The sequence below is a fragment of the Beta vulgaris genome, chromosome 8 (assembly GCF_026745355.1).
Source record: "Beta vulgaris subsp. vulgaris cultivar EL10 chromosome 8, EL10.2, whole genome shotgun sequence".
Taxonomy (NCBI): Eukaryota; Viridiplantae; Streptophyta; class Magnoliopsida; order Caryophyllales; family Amaranthaceae; genus Beta; species Beta vulgaris.
The window spans coordinates 60,635,809-60,659,749 of NC_079209.1; the positions used below are offsets into that span (position 1 = coordinate 60,635,809).

At 37.3% G+C, this 23,941-nt stretch overlaps 1 protein-coding gene across 1 annotated transcript; it reads left to right on the plus strand.

Annotated features, from left to right (window-relative positions):
• The first annotated feature begins 1,003 nt into the window (after positions 1-1,003).
• Positions 1,004-21,900, plus strand: LOC104902347 (uncharacterized). The gene is made up of 22 exons (XM_010690094.3): positions 1,004-2,327; positions 4,352-4,467; positions 6,672-6,880; positions 7,580-7,699; positions 8,851-8,979; positions 9,104-9,229; positions 10,274-10,329; positions 10,415-10,514; positions 11,273-11,390; positions 12,300-12,509; positions 13,543-13,873; positions 16,082-16,175; positions 16,516-16,624; positions 16,849-17,120; positions 17,206-17,333; positions 18,675-18,909; positions 19,187-19,375; positions 19,467-19,750; positions 20,441-20,615; positions 20,733-20,975; positions 21,317-21,402; positions 21,489-21,900. Exons 1-22 carry the CDS (start codon positions 1,504-1,506, stop codon positions 21,634-21,636), a joined length of 4,302 nt encoding a protein of 1,433 aa, XP_010688396.2. The 5' UTR covers positions 1,004-1,503; the 3' UTR covers positions 21,637-21,900.
• Positions 21,901-23,941: the final 2,041 nt, after the last annotated feature.

Below are 23,941 nucleotides of genomic sequence, written 5' to 3' on the forward strand. Positions count from 1 at the left end.
TCCTTATAAATTTAAGTATTTGACTCTTTAAATTTCTTCAATTTTATTTTGACCCCACTAAATATATTTTCTAGATTCACCACTGACTAGCGGCCCATACCATTTAGCTACAAGCTCGAGCCATAATTCGAACACTTTTAGGCCCAACAAAACAAAGCCTAATCCTAGAGATGACCAACAGCTCGGGCCAATCCCGTCCAGCCTGCCTCTTGGACCGTGTGGGTTGAGCTCGCAAAATGTCCGATCCAGCCCAACTCGAACCGTGAAATTAGTGGATGGATCGGGGGCCAGATTTTTTGAGCCCAGCACAAGAAAGCCCGCAACTAAAATCGCCCAGCCCGGTCCACGAAAAGCGGTCCAGCCCAACCCATGAATCGGACCGGCCTAGCCCAAGTAATTATTCAACCAAATTGTGTATATTTAAATCAAATTGTATATATTTTAATCAAATTGCATATATTATAATTCAATCAAATTAAAAAATAATGAAATTATTCATTAATAGTAATAATTATATATATTTTAAAAAAATTCTCATGTCGACTCGCTAGCCCGCCAGGACCACAAACGTCAAAACCGCTTCTCGAACCGTGAAAATCGGTAACAGACCGCTGTGGGCTAAGATATTTCAGCCCGTAGACACGCTCACTCAAACCATGAAATCTCAGCCCGACCCACTAGGCCCACAGACTAGCCCACCTATCCCGCACCAGTGGCCATCTATACCTAATCCAATCAAACTCAAAGCCCAATCAGACCTAACTGAACCGATGCCATATATCCTCAAATCTCGAACCGTAACTCAAACATTCTTAGGTACAACACGACGAGCCTAATCCAATCAATCTCAAAACCCAAACAGGCCGATTCGGACCAATATCATTTCATCCTTTAGTGTCTCATCCCTCAAGAAGTCGAGGTATTATTAGTATTATTATTAGGTACTAGTCGATGACTATATTCTATATACATTTGCATCTCCCTCGTGCAATCACCATCAATACTCCCTAGGAAACATCCTCAATAAGAAAGTGAAAAGTAGAATATGCCACAAAAGGAAGCAAGATTATAGCTAAATTTGTTGTTAACTTTGTATAAAATATACAAATGGAATTACAAGTATGAAAATTTGTACAATATAACAACAAAATCAGGAAAGTTCAGTTGAAGACTTCAAAGTATTTGCCTAATTTCTTTATTACTCATCAGCATCATTCACACTTGTCACTCAATTTGGGTTTTTTTTCACTCTCTCTCCTCCATTTCCATGTTGTTCGTTAAACCCACCTTCCATTTTCTCTCTCCTACTTCTTCTTCGACGTCACTCCAAATTCCCCTTTTTTTACTCCATCTTTTCACCCAATTCAATCTCAATTTCGCAATTTTGCAATTTCATTGTCTTACACTAAGCTGGAAGTTAATCTCGTAAAGAAGGGTTTTTTTCGATTAGGGTTTTGATTTTTATGATTGTTTGACTTAATTTTATTAGTTTGATGAGCTATAATGTCGAGGAATTTGGTAATTTTTTGGGGTGTGGTTGTATTTGTGATGTTTTCTTTTATGTTAGAGACTAATTTTGCAATTGAGGATGCTTTTTCAATTGTTGAATTTGAGAATTCTTACCCTTTTCATGGTGATTATTCTCCTCCTACACCTCCACCACCGTCGATTCCTCCGTTTACGCCTTCGGCGTCGTGTGAAGGTGATCTCAAGGGTTTTGGGTCACTTGAGAGTGTATGCAAGCTTAATTCTAGCTTAGAATTGATAGATGATTTGTATATAAAAGGAAATGGTAGTTTACATGTTGATTCTGGTGTGTCTATTTATTGCCCTTTTTCTGGGTGTTCAATCACTGTTAATTTAAGTGGTGAATTTTACTTGGGTAAGAATGCTTCTATTGTTGCTGGTTTTTTATGGGTGTTTGCTAGAAATGCTTATCTTGTAGAGGGTTCTGTTGTTAATGTTACTGCTTTGGGTGGTTCGCCGCCTCCACAGACTAGTGGAACGCCTGTAGGGTTGCAGGGTGCTGGGGGCGGCCATGGCGGTAGGGGTGCTAATTGTTTGGCAGATAATTCTAAGCTCCCGGAGGATGTGTGGGGTGGGGATGCCTATGCTTGGTCTGAGGTGGATAAGCCTTGGAGTTATGGTAGTCGAGGTGGGACAACGAGTAAAGACGAGGATTATGGTGGTAGAGGTGGTGGAAGAATATGGTTGAATGTAACTGGTTCGATTGAATTGAGTGGGAGACTGTTCGCTGATGGGGGCAACACGGGGATTAAAGGCGGGGGAGGTTCAGGTGGCAGCATTCTTATAAAAGCTCAAAAAATGTATGTTCTGATTTACTCTATTTATTAGTTTCTGTGCTTAATTCTGTTTGTTTAGTTAAAGTCTTGTGGCTGTTTATCGTCATAGTTACTTGGTGGCGATATAGGAGTATTCATGGCATCTTGTAACTACTTGTTGGCAATATCTTTACATGCTTTGCTATCCTTTAGTAGAACGAGTTATGTGGTCGAGAGGTTGTAATGCCACAAGAATAATGAGTTTCAAAGATTCGTTTATCTTATAATACCATTTGACAATATATCCCAACTGTTGGAAAAGGGAATTCGGAATATACAGTGTTATGAGAGTTTTGGCCTATCAGCCTTGTCACTACTATATAAAGGATTCGGCTAAACTTATCTATGGAAGACCTGTATATTAGCCTAGGAGGAGAGAACTCTGTATACATATTTTTATACTGTTCCAAATTACAACTCTCTGTGATTGTTTAGCTTTTAGCTTCCAGCTGAGGTTTTTAGGATTTCGATCCTTGACATTTTCAAACTCCAATTAGATGGACTTGCTCTCTATCTAACCAATATTGGAAATATTTTCATGATTTAGCGGAAGATCCATAAACGTGAAATGTGGCTTGGATAAGGATTGTGGTATTGTAGGATTCGTGTTGCAGATAGTCGTTGAACTCATTGCTATCTTATTTAATGGTCTGTAGCAAACAGTCTCTCTCTTATCGCATGAACAAGGCATCTGCCCCCCTCACCTCGACTAAGACAGGAGCTTTTCTTGAGGTATCGGGGTAATATGCAGCAGAACCAAGTAGGGCCTTCTGTTAGCTCTCCTCCCTTTCTGTGCTTTTAAACTCTGTTTCCGAAGTTTCTGCTTTTTGAAAATGTTTTTCTTTTCTGACTTGCTTTCCATCTTTTGCTACTTCCCCTTCAAAAATGTTTTTAATTTGTCTTATTCTTTCAATGGCAAAGGAGCAGAGCAGAGTGCGTGACATCACATGTTTGTATCTGGACGCAGTAGATTTAGAAGGATCCCATTTCTTCCTATCACTCTCTGAGTCAGGACTTACGGTGGATGGTGATATTAGATCATTATGTTCATCATCGTGTTTTTGGGAGGTAAAGGGTAAGAATATAGTCATAGACACTCAAGTCTCAACAGCTGAGCACTTTTGGGGTGCTTTAAGGGAAGAATAAGAAGTCCTTTTAGGATTAAAAGGTCGCTGGCCTTCATAGATCCTTGTTAAGGTTCCTGAGATGCTGTTTTGGGACAGGAGTTTCTTAGCTTGTAAATTGAATTAGATTTTGTCTTAGATCTGAAATCAATTTGATTTTGCACTTGGTAACCATTTTGAATTTCTCAAGATAATGTAAGCCCTAATATTTTTCAATTGTCAACACAGACCGTCATATAATCTTAGAATCAGGAAACTAGTTTTTCTGATGTCTATCTGCTACATGGTACATAAAAAGTTATCAGTGATAATATTCTTCAAGCTTTAAAAGTGTATTATAATGCCTCTTACTCCTCTTCAGTAGACTTCTTAATAAGCCATACGATAATATATGTTTTTCACAAGAAAAATATCACATAAGTGTCTGATAATTCTGTAGTCCTCAATATACAACACGGATGAACTCTATCTGTCTCATAAACATTTGTTTTAGATAAGAGTGAAATTCTTAGTTGAAAGGAAATAATGTATAAGGAGGAAAGTTTTCCTCTGAACTATTACATCTATATGGTTGATTTAGAATTGTCGAATAAGCATATTAGCTAGTCAAAACATGTAATTGTTGCTATCTGGATTCCATGTGGTCTTTAGAGGGTCAGCGAGTATTCGGAATAGTATTGTGGGTGCTTTGGGTGAAGTGTGGTGCCTGGCTGCTCCTATAAGTTTTAATAGTTTCTTCTTCCATCCTTTCTAGGAAGGAACTGCTAGATCTTTTGGCGCAACATTGCAAACATACCACATTGATCGCCATTAACTGTTCCTTGATGTTGCACTTGCAATCTGTTATTTGGATCTACCCTCACAATTTTTCCCTGCAAAGAGCAGGACTGGAGATGGTCGGGTAAGTGCATCTGGAGGTGATGGATTTGCTGGAGGCGGTGGTGGAAGAGTTTCTATCGATATCTTTAGCAGGCATGATGATCAAGAATTCAGTGTTCATGGTAACAGTTCCTAAAAGTTATCTTCAAATAAATTATATGTTGGGCTTCTTGCTAGATGTGCTAAAAAAAAACTATATATGCCTCCTATTTGATCTAGCTATAAAATTGTATGGTTTCTGCTTTGCTGTCAATGAGCACCCTTTAGTTTTCAATTGTGGACTAGTGGGACAAAAAGATTGAATAAATTATGCATTGGCAGATAAATCCATGTCACTTTACAAATGTTACGTGGAATCTCCGATGTACCAATTTTTTATTGCCAGGTCCATAGTTTGTCCATGTACAGTTACAAGGATGGGGTTAGGGGTAGATCAGATGTCTTATTTTTGTATTTCTTAATTTAGCAACACTACCACTTTGGTTAGAAGGGTCGCAATTTTGGAAGATTCGGGGACCATAATTCCCATGACCTTTTAAATACTAGCACCATTTTGAGAAATAATTACAATCATGTAGCATGTAGTTTGAATAGTAGCACAGAATGAAATAAACCAGCTAGTAGTGGTTTTTGTGGTGATTATGGGCTGCTTTAGCCTTTCTATGTGTTTATCTTGCTCCTCCATGCTGAGTTGTATTGCATAATCTTAGAGAGAGAGAGGAAATGTGGAGGGTCTGGGAATTGTGGGATTTCGTGATGTGCGGGCACTTTTATTCTTGAAGTACTAACAGAGTTTAGTGCAATCTAAGTTTTGTTCTAATATTATCAATTACACAATAAGTTGTATTTTGGGGTATCTGGCGATCATTTTAAACAGTAATGTTGCATCGTGTATTCATTAGAAGTACAGAGTTATATGGAGTATTCACATTGATTTCATGCAGAAAACTTTAATATATAAGCTTTAAGTTCATTCGAAGTACAGAGTTGTATGGTGAGTATCACATTAATTATGTTGCAGAAGACTTTAATACTTCTTCCGTTCTAATTTAAATGAAATGTAGGGTTTTGGCACGGGGATTTATGAGAGGAGAGAGATTGAGAGAAAGAAAAAGAGGGACCCATGTGATGAGGAGAGAGATAGAGAGAAGTGAATACCAAATAAAGTTTCACTTATTTTGAGACGGTCTTAAATGGCAAGGGTTTCATTTATTTTAGAACTGAGGTAGTATATAAGCTTTAAATTCATGTTTATTCTAGTAATTGACGTTTTGGGCATTTGTTACCTTTTTGGACTCCATTCTCTTTTCTGTTTTTTATTTTTTTATTCTTATCACTAGTATGTTATCATTGATTATGTAAAAAGAAGGAACATATGACAGATGGTAATCAAGTTCTTGCTAAGCCTTCTTATTTTGGATTATCTTAGAGTTCAGGAATCATTATTTGGCATTTCTTTTCTGTTCTTTAAAACTTTGCTGTATTTTCATGTACTTTGACCCAAAGCTGTGTGCTTATACTATTCTCAAGGTTTGAAATTATATGCATATAGTGGGGTTTTTACCTCCTTCCATGAAGCAAACTTTCTTTCTTGAAATAGAAAGATATTGAGAAGGAGAGCATGATAATTGATGGAGGAGGTTAGCGAAGTTGGAAAATGAATAATATAGTTCAAGCCTTTATTGCATCATCAAACAGTGGGAAGGAAGAACTGAAGGACGTCAATGAATCTAGACCATATTCTATGAGTCTGTTAATAATCTTTTACTCTTTTGTCCCTCGCTTTCTTTCCCGTTGGTAGCTAGCATTATCTATTTAGGATGAGCTGGGTTTGGCCTTGTTAATTGTTATGTTAGAGATGCTTGTAATATGGAAAAGAAGGATGCAGAAGGAAGTGTTTGGAAGATTGGTTGCATTGGCAATTTGCTCTTATTAGAAGAAAGAAACCAACTGATATTTGAGGGTATAGCCTACTTTTTTCAAGGTTTTAAATTTCCTCTTTGGAGGCTTTTGTATAGCTCGATTTAAGTATTAGGTTCTGAGTGATACTTGATTTTTCTTGATTTTGTAGATAAATTGTTCTATGATAGTACAAGGACATGAGTTATCTGTTGTTTGCACTTTTTGGTACATGGGTGACACCCCCTTAGTGTTTTCCTAATAAATCTTTTTATAACTTTAAAAAAAAGAGAAAAGGATTAAATTCTATGAGTTTCGCTGCAAATCTGCAATTTATGCTCTATCCTTTTCAGGTTGATGCATGTTGCTTTTGTTCATTTTCATGCATGCTATACTAAGGAGTTCTAATATTTCTGAATTTTCATAGGGGGGAGAAGTTTTGGTTGTCCCAAAAATTCAGGTGCTGCTGGGACATTTTATGATTCTGTGCCTAGGAGATTGATTATCAACAATAACAACATGTCAACAGACACAAACACACTTCTTCTGGAATTTCCTAATCAACCACTATGGACAAATGTCTACATACAAAATCAGGCAAAGGCTACTGTTCCTTTGTTCTGGAGTCGTGTGCAGGTAATATTGCGCTTGTATGTTTGTGCTTTATCTTCATAATATGCTGGTAATATTGTGCTTGTGTGTTGTGGTTTGCTTGCATAAATTTGCCCCTTTCTACCTCTTCAAAATGTGGGAACAAGAGCTTTTTGCTTTACTTTACTAATCAATCATGCAATGAGATTGCATTTAATACAAAGTCGTTTCTGTGTTTATTTCTAGGAATGTACATCTACTGCGTTTCAGTTACATGTCACTCAGAAAAAAGAAATAAATTCAATCTAGATACCTTCAGGGTATAGAATAATATTTCTATTGTCCCAATTAAAAAAGGTTGATCCACTAGTTTTAGGGTTTTATATCAATCAGTCTTTGCCTGGTGCCTTAAGATCTGGGCAGAGGTACTCTCCAGTAGGTTTGGTGGTGTGTATATTATCTTGAGAGTGCTTTGTTAGAAGAAAGGAACTTGCTTTCCAATGTGATTCTGGTAGGCCATGAGGTCTAACGTCGAAGTTCAATGAGGAGGGCGTGAAGGGCATCATTTCGAAATTGATATGAGAAGGCATACGGTTCAGTGAGCTGCTATTTTTAGCTGTAGTCAGTTAATTAACAAAACCCGGGCCTTAGTTGAGGAAGTGGATATCCTGCTGCAAGTATTGTATGTTACTCAGTGTTGCTTCGCCTGACATCTTGATATGATATCTTATATTTTACAAACAGGTCCAAGGACAGCTTAGTCTGTCCTCTGGCGCGGCTTTGACTTTTGGCCTGGCACATTATGCATCATCAGCATTTGAATTAATTGCAGAAGAACTCTTGATGAGTGACTCGTTGATTAAGGTAGGTTCTTTGTATCTCTTACTGTGTTGCAGTGATTTTCAAATCTAGATGTGTAGTATAGTTGAAGGTTTTTCAAAGGCTGAAAGTTAAATAGAGGAAATCTCGAACCAATGAGGCAGTGGCATCACCAAGCTATCTCCATTACTTTTGGGATTTCTCTGTATATTGTGTAGTTAATGGTGTCACTTATCTGCTTAACAAAGAAGGAAGCTCAATCAATACAATGGAGGGTGCTAATGAAGTACCAATCAAATATATATCGAAACTGCATACATGTGATTTGCTGCATGCTTGTGATCTTAGCTCTGAAGTTTCTCTGAATATCTTGAAAGAAGTGCATTCGCTCTTCAACTTGAAGGATCCCCCCCCCCCACCCTTCATAAGATTTATAAAAATCGCAGGCCACTTGACAGGAAAATGATGTAGTTCTTCTCTAGGCATTATTCTTTCTTTCAGCTATTTGGTGTGTTAGTCAGAGCACCCCTCTAGGCCCTAGGGTCTTCCCAGATCAAGCTTCGCCTTTCTGGGTGCTTAGGAGTAGGCAGCTTTCTGGCTTCTCATTGGTCTTTGGTTCATGGGTGTTTTAAGGGAGCTCATTTTTCTGTCTGATTTAGCAGAACTTAGAATCTGCTTTTATATTAGCCTTTTATGATGGTTCATGTCGAAACTTTCCCATCCCTTGATCCTTTTTTTCTCATCAGGAAAATCTCTTTTTGTTTATTTATACATCCTTAACAATGATTAAAGTACTCCCTCGGTCAAATATGACTCTTGAAGCTTTTTTTTTTTTTTTTTTCTTTTTTTTTTTTTTTTTTTCTGTTCTTTATGCTGTTAACTTTACTTCTATCCCATAGTATCTTGTTATTATAGGTAGAAAGCACTCTATTTTTAAAGTTAAGCTACTTATGTTGCTATTAATTTGATAATTGAATTGGAGATAGAGGGAGTGCCATGTTCCATCACTTCCATGTATTTGATAACAGTGGATCCATTGTTGCTTGATGTATGCTACATTAGGTGGCAATAAAGCTATTACCTGTAGTGTGTAGATAATTTGGGTTTATAATCACGATGGTGATTTTCAGTCATTGTTCTCTATCTTGAAATTGTTTTTTTTTTCCTGATAGCATGTTGTGTTGCAATGTACTCAGATATATGGTGCCTTACGTATGACTGTAAAGATGCACCTAATGTGGAACTCACGATTGTTGATAAATGGATGTGGTGATACAATTGTTGCTACTTCTCTTCTTGAGGTCAGCAACCTATTGGTTCTCAAGGTACTCAAATGTTCACTTTTTCATCATTATTGCTGTTCCCCTATCCTATAGCCCTATTTACTAGTCACAGCAATTGTAGCACTGATTGAGACCTAACACTTATGCTCATTGATTGTGATTCTAGGAATCATCTGTTATTCGGTCTTCTGCAGATCTTGGAATTCACGGGCAGGGGTATTTGAATTTGACTGGCCCTGGAAATGTTATCGAGGCTCAACGTCTAGTTCTTTCATTATTTTACAGTATCTATGTGAGTTCCTTTTTTCCACTGTCATACACCTCAATCATGTCTTGCAGTTTCTATCACTCTTTATCTACCAGGCAACAATTTGTTTGAATTTAATGTGATACATTCATACATTAGATATCAACTCTCTTGTAGTCAAATTGACAAAGTGATTGTGTACATGACAAGTGAGAAAATGCTGTGTTGCTTTTGGATTGCAAGAAATACAGCAGAAATCATTGTCCAAGACTTGAAGTTATGAAAAATTGTTGTTGTTCCCACTTCCAACCAGTACAAGCCACTTAGATCTAATATCTTATTTTGTTGGAGCATAGATATCTACTTTTCACACCTTCTTCAGAGTTTGAAATATAATGCTAATAATTATTTGATAGTATGATAGTAAATCTATGGCAACTGTACTCCATGGAAATGATTAAAGCAACCAGATAATGTGGTGGTAAATAGAGTCCTTGATTGCTTATTTCTGTTTGAGCTGATCGAGCAAGTTGGTACGGTGTTTTTTGGAGGTTGGCAGGACCATGAACATGAAATGGCTCAAATAGGAAGTTGGTTGATGCAAGTAGAAATATGATGAGTTATGTTACTTTGACGAATTCTTCGAAGAAAAACTGGTAGAGGGGTCTGTAAAAGTTGGGCATTAATCATGATTGCAGTAGTCGCTAGTTTGGAAAAGGGTGGCTTGGTAGCATGGTAGGACCTAAGTCACTTGACTTTTCTCCTTTTTCTTTTGCTCTCATGTTTCTTAGAGAATAGCATGTCCTCTACTATTCCTTTTGTTTGTTCTTTTTTCTTTAATTTTTTTTTAAAATAATCTCTCTTTATTTAAGTTTTTTTTTTGATCTTTTGAAGCGACTGAAATGTACTTTCTAGAGATAAAAGTGTCCAATAGATGATTGGTAAGTGATCATAGATGTGTGAGCTAGGATGGGGTTTCAATGTTCATCATACACAAGATTGATATTAACTGATTCAGTCATAGTTCTTGATTTTTTTTCCCCAAATCATCCATTAATGTTTTAATCATGCTTCCTGTTAAATATGAAGGTTGGGCCAGAATCGATCTTGCGGGGTCCATTGATAAGGGCAAGCAATGATAATGCGTAAGCTAGTTTCTTGGTCTTTAAAACCATTGCCTAGGTTCCTTAACTTCTTTTTTTCCTTACTATGCACATTGGGATTTTTCAGGTCGGTGCATCTTTATTGTGATCGGCAAGAGTGCCCTGTAGAAATACTTCATCCACCTGAAGATTGTAATGTGAACTCCTCACTACCCTTCACCTTACAGGTATAAATTAATTGGAGCGTTGTCTTTGCGGAGTCTGATCTAGATGTGGTGCTGCTTTTCTGTTCCTTTTTCCCTTTGATTTATTTCTTTTGTGAGAAGGGTGAAGAGGATTCTCCAGGCATTGAGCTTTCTGTACATAATCCTATGCTATACGACTGTCTACTACAGCCCCTACTACAACAACATCAAAGCCTTTATTCCAGTTGATGGAGTCGAATTGATGAACGGATAGTATATTTTCTGTTTTCTTCACATTTATCCTCTTCCTCCATAACAATATCTAAGCCTTTATTCTTATATATCAAAGTCTATCCCTTAGGGTGTTCCCACACATGCATCTTTTCTACAACCATCTTTGTAATATGGTCCCTTTCTAAATCCCCCATTTCGAATCTTACAATAATACTGGTGTAATAGCCGTCCAATAGGCTTTCAAGGAAATAGGGAAGATGGAAAAAGTGCTCAGGAAAAGGACAAATCGTGAAGTGTCATCTTGATATTATCACTAGCACCATCATAATGTACGGTTGTATTGTGCTCATATTCTTAAATTGACCTAGCAGTGATAAAGTACTTTTTCTTTTGACAGTTAATTATGGTTGAATACTTCTAATGGTAATTTTGTGCCAAAAATTTGATACTTTAGGGTTATTGACTTGTAGGAATCTCCTCTTGGGGAAGGGGGTCTGATATTATCTGTCCAGAATTTTGTTTTGGAGTGGAACCTCCATGTCCCTTACATATTTTCTACAATGCAGATATGCCGTGTTGAAGATGTGAGCATTGAAGGGGTCGTGGAAGGATCTGTTGTTCATTTCCACTGGGTCAGAGTTGTGGCTATTCCACCTACGGGTGTGATTAGTGCATCTGGATTGGGTATTACTCTCAGCTTTTTCATGCTAGAATTATAACATCAACAGGAGGAAAGTTGCATGTCAGGATCCTTATGAGCTTGTGAGATCTAATACTTGGAGAATAGTAGCTGATGCTACATTCATGAGAATATACAAATTACTCTATGCTCTTTTGTAACATTTTGCCTTTTGCTTGGATATATAAGAATTTCATGAGAAACACACCAAGGATTTGTCACTGTTATTCAATTTGAGGGCTTATGCCATCGAGCTACCCTGAAGTAGTTTATTTACATAATCAAGTAAGGCAAGTGACCCTCACCAGCTAATGCTGGACTCCTGAGCCTTTGATACTTGAAACCTCGTCCAGGGGAAATTAAACTCATTGGTTTCTTATATTCCAAAGGCACCACGAAATTGTCAACAAAATCATTGTCCATACTTCACCTAGCTAAACTTTTGTATTTCCTTTCGGAAATTGAACAAGCGAGCAAAGGGGATCAAATCCCCGAACTGAATACACTAGAAAGTGCTTGAGTCCCACAGTGCATGCTCTGCTCTCAAAATGCCTTTTGCAACATAAGAACTGTAACTTTATGTTTGTTATAAATTTTATTTTTTGCCTAATTGCATCTAGTGTTTGTAATTTAACAATGTTTTACGGTGAAAATTCTATCAGAAAGGACTAGTGCCTCAAAAAAAAGAACAATGAATCAGATAAAATATTCAATTATTTGATTATTTCTACCAGGACTCGTCCTTTTTTGTAAAAACAGAATTGCAAATAAATAAAGGTAATGAAAACCAAAAAGGGATTTTGTTACTGTGTTTTGTTTTTCTTTCAGATCTAAAATAATATTTTGTATGGTTGTCATGATTGGTTGAGATTAGGACGTATTTCATAGTTATGATATTTCCTGTTTGTTTGTAGGCTGCATTGGAGGTTTTGGACGAGGAAACCTTTCCAGCAATGGGCTTGGAGGGGGTGGCGGACATGGTGGTCGAGGTGGAGATGGATACTGTGATGGGAAATTCGCGGACGGTGGTGGTGCATATGGTAATGCTGATTTGCCATGTGAACTTGGTAGTGGTAGTGGAAACAGCAGTTTACTAGGATCAACTGCTGGTGGTGGTATCATTGGTATGTATTAGGTTTCATGCATAGGAGCAATAGCCTTGTTTTTTCTGTTTGCCGTTTTCTTCCCCTCCCCTCTCCTTTCTTTATCTCTTTGGTTCGATAGAGTTGCTGGAATTAATTGATTTTGCACCTATCATTATTGAAGTATTTTTAGACCAAAGAAATAGCCTTTCCTTGTATTTTGTATATTATACTCAAGTACTCTCATTAAGAGCTTATTTTGTTCCCCATACTTTCATATTGATGATTTTGGAAAAGGTATAGATTATAGAAGTGTCCAGAACTGCATGCTTCCCTGTTGATTTAGGCTCTTGGCGCATGCACCCATAGCATCTTGCATTATGTCCCTTGGTTACACAATACACATGAAAAAAACTCTTGTTGTCCCTGGATCTTTTGCCTTTAGATGTTTGTATTGGTTTCCAGGTCTTACAACTATACTGTTTGATCTGAATTTCCTGGATAGTATTCATCATAATTTCCTAAATAGTAATTCATTCAATAATTCCTAAATCTGAAAGTTTCTTGGCAGTTTGACTATAAAAGTTTGGTCCTAGTTTGTTACCCGGCTAATGAGACATTCAATGATCATCTTGATGCATATCTAAGAATGGAAGAAGCGGAAGGCAGGATGAGAAATGGAGAAGAAAAGAATGAAGATGGAGCTGGGTTGCTGAGATATGAATGTTTGGCCGTCAGGAAAACTGCAATTATCTTTGTTTATATCTACGTTTTTTTTCTTAGGTTGCCAGGTCCAAAACTGAAACTAATATCATGAGATTAGAACCATTTCTAGATGTTCTCCTGTGACTATATTCTGCTCCAGTTTACGTACAGTTGAACCCCCCCCCCCCCCGGCCCCCTTCCCCCCCCCCGGCCCCCTTCAAGAAGAAATGATAGTCTGGCTTATATGTTCTACCAACCTTGATTAAGCATATGTCAAGCAAAAAAAGTTGCATTATGTGATATGTCTCATGTCAAGGATTCAGACATAACATTATATCTTTCTTTTTTTTTTCGATATTACGATGAACAGTAATGGGGTCTCTGGAGCACTCCCTGCCAAGCATGACAATTGAGGGGTCAATAATTGCTGATGGGCAGAGTTATGAAGAAGGTGTGACCAAGCAAAGACGTGCAATGTCTGCAAACATCGGTCTAGGTGGTGGTTCTGGTGGAACCATTCTTTTATTTGTCCACACATTGGATCTTGGAAATTATTCTGCGGTTTCAGCTGTTGGAGGAAATGGCAGTCCGAATGGCGGTGGTGGCGGTGGTGGTGGAAGGGTGCACTTTCACTGGGCAGATATTCCTGTTGCAGATAAGTACCAACCCATAGCTAGAGTGAGTGGAAGAATTCTTGTTCGGTTAGTATCCAGCCGTCTGACTTTGTTATTTTTATTTCAGTTAAAAGATGTCAATGCCTACTAATGTTATGCTCTCATACTCGTAACCCTTTCTAGGCTATCTTAACACTTCTACTTGGAGGTCTGGAATATTTACCTTATTTTTTAAAACTATTTTTCATATTAAAGGAGCCACTGCAACGAGTGTACAATTCACAGGAAGAATAAAAGGGGAAAATTTCTTTTTAGATAAAGAAGATTTCATCAATAATGAGTGAAAAAAGAGTACAGTAGCTGAAGACAAGGAGTCCTGTATAGAAATTAATCGAGAATAAGTTTCAAAAAACTAAAAAGAACCTGGACGTCTTGCAGGGACACCAGGTGTGCTAGTTTATCCACAAAGCCTTTGGACTCATAGCACTATTCTGAAGAACTTCGATTCTCTGGAGCCACAAATATCCATTAGACAATTTGTTTCCCTTCATATGTTTGGTAACTTGGCGTGTTAAAAATGATGGTTACTGTGGCAACTTCCCATTTTATCCAAGCCACTGACCAGTGATCACTAACAGAAAATCATAAACGTCTACTCTAAACCACCTGCTCCCGAAAGTCTCCTCTGGCTTTTCCTCTTCCTCCCCATGCTATGTCCCCTGCCCCCTACTACACTGTCAGCCTTGCTGTGGTTGAATCTGGTCATTCTGTGTGCAGTTGACCAAAAGTAAAGAAATTGCAGACGTGGATGCAGCCGCAATCGCAGTAACAATCACGTTATCACAGAAGTGGCTTGCACGCCTTGCAGTGAATGAATGGAATGGATCACGATTGTGTGTTTTTAACCTCAGTTGCAATTTTAGCTTAAGAAGTATTCTAACATAATATGACCAAACTTATCATATATGAGTGGTTAAGATATTCGGGAAAGGAATAATATTTTCATTAATTAAATAATTAATTGTAAAATATTGCTGGTCAGTTTTGAAAAAAGAATGGATGTAACTGGAGAGAAGGTTCTAAACTTCTAAAGTAGTGAGACACCAATACATAATGGACGACACAACAAGGCTGTGAGTTTTATTGCAGCTTTTGTAACAGGGTTTCATGGGAGAACAGTTCCGAAACTTGTGATAGCACAACATAAGTTACTAATTTTAATTCCATGCCGGTGAATCACATTTCCTCACCCAGTGATGAAAAAAGGGAGGTGCTACCATGGTCACAAAGCCAATGAAGCCTGAAGGGCCTCATAGGCATCAGGAAAGGTGGTAGTGGCTGCAAGCCTGCAATAGATGATATGGAACAAGATCATTCTTTGATTGGCCAGGGGAGGGGGGGTATAGTGTAATGATTTATCAAATACAGAGGAAAAGGGCGGGTGGGGGGGGTTGGTTTATTAAATAGTGAGATCTTTGTTGGGTAGACCCACAAAGCTTATTGCTAGCTTTGGGCTTTGTGTAGGTACAACTGTACAAGTTCATAGACGTATATCATTTTTGATCGGGGTTCAAAATAGTTATGTAGTTCTGTACTTCTGCAACTCTGATATTATGCTTGAACAGAGAGAGGTATCTGTATTCCCGAAACAAATGCTACTTGGGATGAGAAACATACATACAACTGCATGTGCTACCACATGTATGTCATACTTGGCCGAGTATACGGGGTTCAAGATGTGTTATCTTGGATATCCGTCAATGATAAATAAGAGACTGACTGTTGAAACATCTTTGAAAGGGAATTGTAAACAAAGGTACTGCCACTGCAAGTGAAGAGGAACTAAACAGTTTTTAGAAGCTGGCTCATCAGATCGGACAGTAAAACCACTAGGGAATGGGAGATGTACAACCTATAGACATATGTATTTTAGAAACTAGAAGAGACGTCATTTCTGATATTAAAATCCTGAAGTGTTGCAAATTCATGGTAGCGAGGAGACATGGTTAAAAAATTACTGCATATGGAGGGGACAAAAACAATCCTTATATTAGGTATTTTGGTAGTGATTTATGTAGGTTTCTTTAGCTATTGTTTGTTCTTGGATCTCAAGGGTTAGCCTTGGCATAATGGTAATAATTGCCAGTAAAAGTACTTTATCCTGACTCTCTCCAAGCTCAATGTTGTGGGGGATTGTGTCCTAGGTTGATAGTCCATTATATTCCTTTCAAATATAATGCTGTTCTGGTGGTTATGATGGTGCTTCTATTAAAAAGATTGCCTTCTTTATTACAGGGGTGGCCTGGGTAAAAGTCAGGGGAATCCTGGGGAAGAAGGAACTGTTACTGGAAAGGAGTGCCCGATAGGGCTCCATGGCATCTTTTGTGAGGTATATCTGTTGTCTTCTTCTTAACTGCAAAAAAGTTTTGTCTATTTCTGGTTTAGATCTTGTAGAAGCTGTGACAGTTGATGTAAATTAGTACATCTCAAACAAGACTTGCCTCAATCTTCTGTACGAAAGTTAAATTTCTAACGTATATATATGCATCCTTTGAAAGATCTAGCTGATTTAAGTGCCATGTAGCTGCAATGGTTGTACGCCATGAGAAGGTTTAGGCTGCGACATTTGTGTAGCTGTATTCTGTTCATCTATAGTGATTAAGTTGGTTGAAAATACTTTCAGGCACTTCCATTGCATCTGAGATCATAATATATCTGCTGTATTACAGGAATGTCCTGTTGGCACATTCAAAAATGTTACTGGATCTGAGGCCACCCTCTGTCTTAGGTGCCCAGATAATGAGCTTCCCGATCGTGGCATGCATACTGCTGTTCGAGGTAAGTTGGATGTTCTTGTTGTTACTTTATATTTTGAAAATTGTGCTGTATAGTGTATACCATGTGGTTTAGTATTTTTTTCCCTTCTTTTTTCCCTCTTAAGATGTTAGAAAGTTATGGTTCTTGGTGTACTACAATGTGTTTCTAGTACCTCAGAGATATTACCTGTTTTTGGTTTAAACTTGTAACTGTTCTTTTCTGTTGCTCTGATTATGTATTGACAGGTGGTGTTACTGAAACCCCTTGCCCTTACAAGTGCATATCTGACAGATATCACATGCCACACTGCCGCACAACAGTGGAAGAGTTAGTTTACACATTTGGTGGACCGTGGTGGTTTGGCCTTTTCCTTCTTAGTATCCTCATCCTGTTAGCTTTAGTTCTTAGTGTTGCACGGATGAAATTTGCTTCTGGGGATGATCTTCCAGGTCTATTACCCCATCGACGACGTACACAACTAGACCATTCCTTTCCCTTCCTTGAATCCTTGAATGAGGTTAGCTTCTTTGTCTAAGCAATGCTTCTACTTTGAACCTTGCTCCTCTTCTTTGTGACATGTGTAATGATCTTTTGTGTTTCAGGTGATGGAGACTAATAGAAATGAGGAAGCACAGAGTCATGTACATAGGATGTATTTCCTGGGCCCAAATACATTTAGTGAGCCATGGCATCTACCTCACTCTCCTCCGGATCAAGTGAAAGAGATTGTGTAAGTGTTCACTGGATATCGTCGTGGCGTACAATTATTTACACTGGGATACAGCTACTTGTACTACTTGGTGTTAGATATATGATTGTTCCTGTTTTCCTTCTGATAGGGACATTGCATGGTTATTGAAACCCCCGTGTCCCTATATGTTCTTATCAAAGTATAATGTCAAAGTTTCAGAAAATAAAGCAAGATAAGAGTTTGAGAAAGGGGACATTTAACAGCAAAGCATATGATTTTGATATTGAGAAGGATTTACCATCCTTGGAAAGGCATTTATCATGGAACTTCCTTTAGGATCAAGTGTAAGAAAAGCTTCATACAGAAGAAAGATGTCTTTTACAATGTACCCAAAACAAAACAAAAAAACCCGGCTTTGTCTGTTCTTATATTAGTTATTTTTTTTTTCTTGGGGAGGGTGGGAAATTCAAACTAAAGATATGAAAAACTTTAGCTTCTCTTCACAATTATGAATCTTGTCATCATGACAATTTCTAAAGGATACCTTTTAGTGACACAGTTTTAAGTTTCCTTTTGGGCTTCTTTTAATCTTTTAAGCTTCCTCCCACCCCCATTTCCCCATTGCCCAAACCCGGAGTCTTTTAGCTGCAAAGTCTAACCAATGTTTTTGGAGGAGCGGAGAGGTGAAGAGAGATGGAGTGAGGCGAATGGGTTAAAAGGTGGTTCTTTTCTTTGTGTAGACGCAAGGCATTATTTTGGAGAGTACCAGGAAGTTGGTGAAGACTAAGTAGTGATGAATATGCGACATACAATCATAGGCGAAAGTTGCCATGATATCGGCTATCCATCTAAATTATCTTCTGTCATTGCATATAATAAAGTCTATAGAACTATAGTTGACATCATTGCTTATATCAGATTGACATTCATTTTTTGGCAGTCATTTATAACTGTCTCTGTTACTTCTAAAGAACTTTACAGCACCTTATTGTTGAATATGACTCTGTTTCATGTGCACCACAGTCCCCTCACGGGGTAATGGCTTTCAAGTTCTTCAGATTGAGATTGATTTGTATGGGATTGAGATATTTGTTGACTATTAAGTTAGTTTTGATAAGTAGATTAATGCATATTTCATAACTGTTGCATATTTCTTGCCCTTCTTTTGTGGGTGGTGTTCGTTTCCATTTGTTCAACTGGTTCCTAATTCTTGTGTTCTGAATTCTGGATGAGTCAGTGGCATGCTGTAAAATTGCTAATGCTTGTTGGCAAGAAACAAATTGCACCTCTTCAAAAACTGTTCTGCTTGCAGTCCAGTGTTTTTGCATGATTGCTTTAACTAACTGTCTTTATTAACTTATAAAGAAAATTCAAATGCAGATATGAGGACGCATTTATCCGCTTTGTCGATGAGATAAATGGAATAGCTTCTTATCAGTGGTGGGAAGGATCGGTCTACAGCATTCTCTCTGTTTTAGCATATCCACTAGCATGGTCATGGCTGCAATGGTGTCGAAAAAAGAAGCTACAGCGACTGCGTGATTTTGTTCGTTCAGAATATGATCACTCCTGCTTGCGTTCTTGTCGCTCCCGCGCTCTTTATGAGGGGCTCAAGGTTTTTGTTTCTCTTCCCCTTAGCTGTTTCCGTTGTGCAAATTTATCCTCTATATAGGTATGGATCACTTGAGATTTAAGATAGACGAAATGAGATTATTTGGAGATTGACAAACATACATGATCATGGAATTCGCTTTGGTGGTTCATATCATTAAAATATTCAAATTATGTCACTTTGAGCCGATTTCTTATAATGATACAGCTGATCAGTTATCATTAGTTCCATTCAAAACCATGTATTAATTGACCTGACTTGACTTGGTTGACTGCTCCAGTTATCTGCTACTTCAGATTTGATGCTAGCATGTCTAGACTTCTACCTGGGTGGAGATGAAAAACGGTCTGACCTTCCTCCTCGTCTTCATCAGCGCTTACCTTTGACATTGATTTTTGGAGGTGATGGAAGTTATATGGCTCCGTTTTCTCTGCACAATGATAATGTATTAACTAGCCTTCTAAGTCAGGTAAACATTTTTTTCTTTCTTGGATTTGGTCTCTAGACTTATTATAAGAATGTAAATATTGAGGATTTGCATTAATGTCTTTCTGTTGCAGTCTATGCCACCCACAGTTTGGTATCGATTTGTAGCTGGTGTCAATGCTCAATTGCGCCTGGTTCGTCGTGGACAACTTAAGTTGACCTTTGAACCTGTTGTCAATTGGCTTGAAACCCTCGGGAACCCGGTCCTTAGCATCCATGGCTTACGAATTGACCTGGCATGGTTTCAGCCAACTACTCTTGGTTATTCTCAGTTTGGGCTTGTGGTATGCCAAGCAAGGAATGTGCATCCAGCTAGAGGCAGTGTCAATAGATACCTTCCTCCAAAGCCACCATCAAGGTAACATCCCAGAGATGCCTATGCCTGCTTTTTACGTGCTATCATTGAAGTGCATGCTGGGCTCCCCCCCCGTTTCCCAGGTTAAAGTGGGAAGAGAAGAAGCATAAAATTTGACACACAGCTCCCTTTGCCAAGCTCTTTTCTTCTATTTCTATTCTAGCTGTTAGAGAGACTATTTTAGAATCTTTTCTGGAATAACGGGAATGAGTTTGGTTGTGATGTGGTCGAAATTGAGTTAGATGTTAGGGGTTTGATGCTCCTTTTCTTTTTTGGCTCTTTCCTTGGTATGGTTGTGATAGAAAAAGGTCCAAACCTAACTGATGGCTATGTTTGGAAGTCTAAGAATAAATTAAAGGAAGAAAATCAAACCTGCAAAGTCCTCATAGGGTTTTATCAGAATAATAGAAGTCCTCCTAGGATATTGTTATAAATCCATCTATAACACAGTTTAGGTTATTCGTTGTTTTTAGTAATACTTTCATTTATTTCAAACAATTTTCCCTTTGAAATTTTGGGTAATGTGATGAACAAAAAAGATTTCTGCAGTTCTATTGTGGATCTGCCAAATTAAGTTTTCGCATGAAAGTTGGTTTTTGGTTCTGTCTCTTTCTTTTCCCCCTATCTATGTGTTTACTGTTGATACTAATTGTTTGATGATACTTCATCGCTTCTACTGTTCTACATAACCAGGGTTCATAGAGATGATCAAGTTAACCAAGTGAAAGACACTGAACTGCAGATGGTGAATAAGAAAATATCTGGATGGATTATCCAAGACAAGAACTTGCACATGCTTAAAGATAGCTGGAATATATCTTATCCTCTTAGCTTTATAGCATGTAATACCAATCCGGCTGGACATCAGGTAATATATCCTTTGAGCAACAATACCAAGAAATATATGTATTTGCATGCAGTAATGTGAATTTGGTTGAGTTTGACCACCTAACTTACACAACCTTCTTCTCTGGTTTTATTGCAGGATTTAATTGGTCTCGCACTCTCAACATTATTACTAGGAGATTTTAGCTTAGTAGTGCTTACGCTGATTCAGCTATATTCTACTTCACTTCTGGACTTCTTTCTGGTTCTTTTTGTCCTTCCTCTTGGAATATTACTTCCATTTCCTGCTGGCATTAATGCTTTGTTCAGCAGAGGACCTAGAAAATCTGCTGGCCTTGCACGAATACACGCTCTTTGGAACGTCACTTCCTTTATCAATGTGGTAAGTCTCTTACTTCTTCTTCAATACAATTATGGTCATTATAAAGAAGGTAATTTCTATGTTATGTTCATGTATATCAGCTGAAGAAAGTCAAATAATTACTTTGCACATTAGTTTGACTTCGAAGCAATATCAAGAATTGATTGCTACTCTATAAGATGTCAACTTCTTTTGACATTCAGCACAAGGTTTTATTATAAGGTGTTTTTAGGAACAATATGTGACAAACTGATTTTTGAATAATCTTATTATTTGCTTCTATTGGCATGCCTCTTGTATGAGATCATTTCTATTTATATACTGAGCAAAATCTGAACAGTCAATCTATCGTGCTGTCGCAGATAACTGCTTTAATTTGTGGGCTTGTTCATTATAAGAACCAACCAAGCAAGAAACCCGGGGACATCCATTCATGGAATATGAGCAGGCAAGGGTTATTCTATACTATTAGTATCATCCTTTAGTAATTGTGCTCAGCTTGTCATTTATTTTTTGTCTATGTTGTGGCTGCAGGGAAGAAAGTGAATGGTGGGTGCTGCCTTCGGGTTTAATTTTGTGCAAGCTTGTTCAAGCCCGACTTATCGATTACCATGTCGCTAACCAGGAGATTCAGGATCTAACATTATACAGCAAGGACCCCGACCAGTTTTGGCAGTCATAATTTTTTTGGTACTGTCAGAGGTAAACTGGAACTGATATCTCTAACTTTCTGGCAATTTTACTGTCTAGAGTTTGTAAATCTTGAAAAAAGCTGTAGTGTAGGTTAGTGAGATTGTATACCCTTTCTCTTTTATAAAGTCTCATCTTTGGGTGGGGAAAGGGCTCATTTGGAGCAGAGTTGATTTTTTCTTGTCAATATGCTGTAAATAACATAATATATGTCCAAAGTTTGAAAGATATATGACAAGCAAGTGTCATGTGATGACTGATGAGTAGTGGTCTTGTGGAGTCCACCAGATTGTCCAATGTTTAACAATTTTTTTAGAATAGAAAATCTTTAATATCTGAAAGAAAGCTCTATTTAGGGACACTAACTAGTTTTTAGTCTCGGGTTATTAACATTTTCATGTTAAAAAATATCATTTAATGTTGCATAGCTTATTGGTTAGAATTTTTGTATATTAACTTGAGGTCGCATGGTTGAATCTTATATGGAGCATGTTGCAAATTTTTTAATGTGCATAATAATGACATCAAATGAAATGAAACAACTAAAGGGAGAGCGTCAATGCAATTAACTCTTAACAATACTCCTTACTTTATAAGTAATTCTAGAATGCCGAGGTGCAATAATACATTATCTGAGTGAGTGACCCTGTGCAAGGGTAGCTTAGAGGGAATTTATCTTATCATGAGGTTATTGAAAGGGGTTTTTAAAAAAGTACATTTCAAACCAAATCAAATATAATTTAATTGCTGTTATATCACTATCTAGACTTGACACTTCTAGAAACCTTTTCATATTACTGTTTGATATAATTTTGATCTACTATTGCTATGAAGTTGATATTTTAAATTAGTACAATGATATCTACTCCAACCAGTTAATCAATTTGTAATTGTATACGCAAACTAAAGAATTAGGTTCTCAAACAGACAAATACTTCTAAGAAGAAAAATAAAATTCAATATATAGCTTGAAAACTCTCCCATATTAGACATTGTATTATAGACATCAACTTAAAAATTAGTCTTTAAACAAAAGTTAAGGCTTACTATCACGTAAAAGGATGATGAGATTGCATTCATCAGACACTCGGACGTACCATGTGCATGCATGATACACCAAGACCAATTTTCGCTTATTTGAATTTGTCATGTGTAGTACTAGTACATTTTGGATGTACCATGCTTACGGTATATCTGGATGTATATTAAACTTCTGGAATGATGATAACCCATACATCATCGATAATGAAACCTAGATTTATGTTCTTTAATTCGACATTGCTTCATTAGTCATTAGTAGAAGTGATCATGTAAAATGTTATATCAATGATCTTCCACAAGTTATCAGTTAAAAACAACAACAATAACAACAACAAAAAGATAATGCTATTTATGTGTGAATCTCATGTCATATTTCATGAAAGGTTTATATGTGTTGTGTTCCTTTACCTACCATAAAATTTAAAATAGGCGTTTATTATTAGCTGTTTTCCAATTTACAAATAGTGACATATTGTTAATGAAGATATTTTTTTTGATGGGACATAAATTATTTTAGTAAAAGTACTCCAAAAATTCGGGCGGTTGCAAAACGTCTTTATGCCTATCTTCGTCAACTTGGTTGAATTTCTCATATTATTTGTTTGGTTGTCATATCTACGCAACGCTGAGTCAGACTGTTGAAACACGAGACTTTGTTTTCGCATGCTTCTAAAACTTCGTATAATCCACTCCTTTTAGCCTACTTCAGCGCGTGGAGGTCTATTGTTTCGTTATCGGTATTACTTCGTCCGTTCTGTTTTAAATGAAATATCGAGTAAAACAAAATGATGTTTTTCATTTATCGATTTTGACTCCAATTTATCGCTATCATATAAAGAAAAATATAGTCAAATGAAATCTTGTTAGATTCGTGTCAATACTATCAAATTATAACTTTTTTATATTTTTCACGTGTGTCGACAACTAAGGAAGCTCGGGGGTTAGTGAATCAACAAGAAAATCTTCTAGTACGCAATCGGTTTCGAAGAAAGTCTCGTCAACCATCCCCTGTGAAAAGCAACTAAAAATATCAATGATTATAGAAGCGCGTTGGGTTGCGTGAAGAAGTCAATATTTCATTTAACACAAAACGGAGGAAATATGTTTAAAAAGAGGGAAAGGTGATAGCTCAGTTGAGTAAAACATCGAATTGTAGGGAATCGTGTAGGGGTCGAAACAACTTTTTTCAACCTACTTGAGCTCGTGGAGGTTTGTTTTAACCTTCTTAATTTTTCCTAACTTATATAGTTGCATAT

Coding starts and splice junctions, on each gene's coding strand:
- LOC104902347 (XM_010690094.3), top strand. CDS start 1,504: ATGTCGAGGAATTTGGTAATTTTTTGGGGTGTGGTTGTATTTGTGATG. Junction 4,468..6,671: donor TCAAGAATTCAGTGTTCATG/GTAACAGTTCCT, acceptor GAATTTTCATAG/GGGGGAGAAGTTTTGGTTGT. Junction 13,874..16,081: donor AGTGGAAGAATTCTTGTTCG/GTTAGTATCCAG, acceptor TCTTTATTACAG/GGGTGGCCTGGGTAAAAGTC.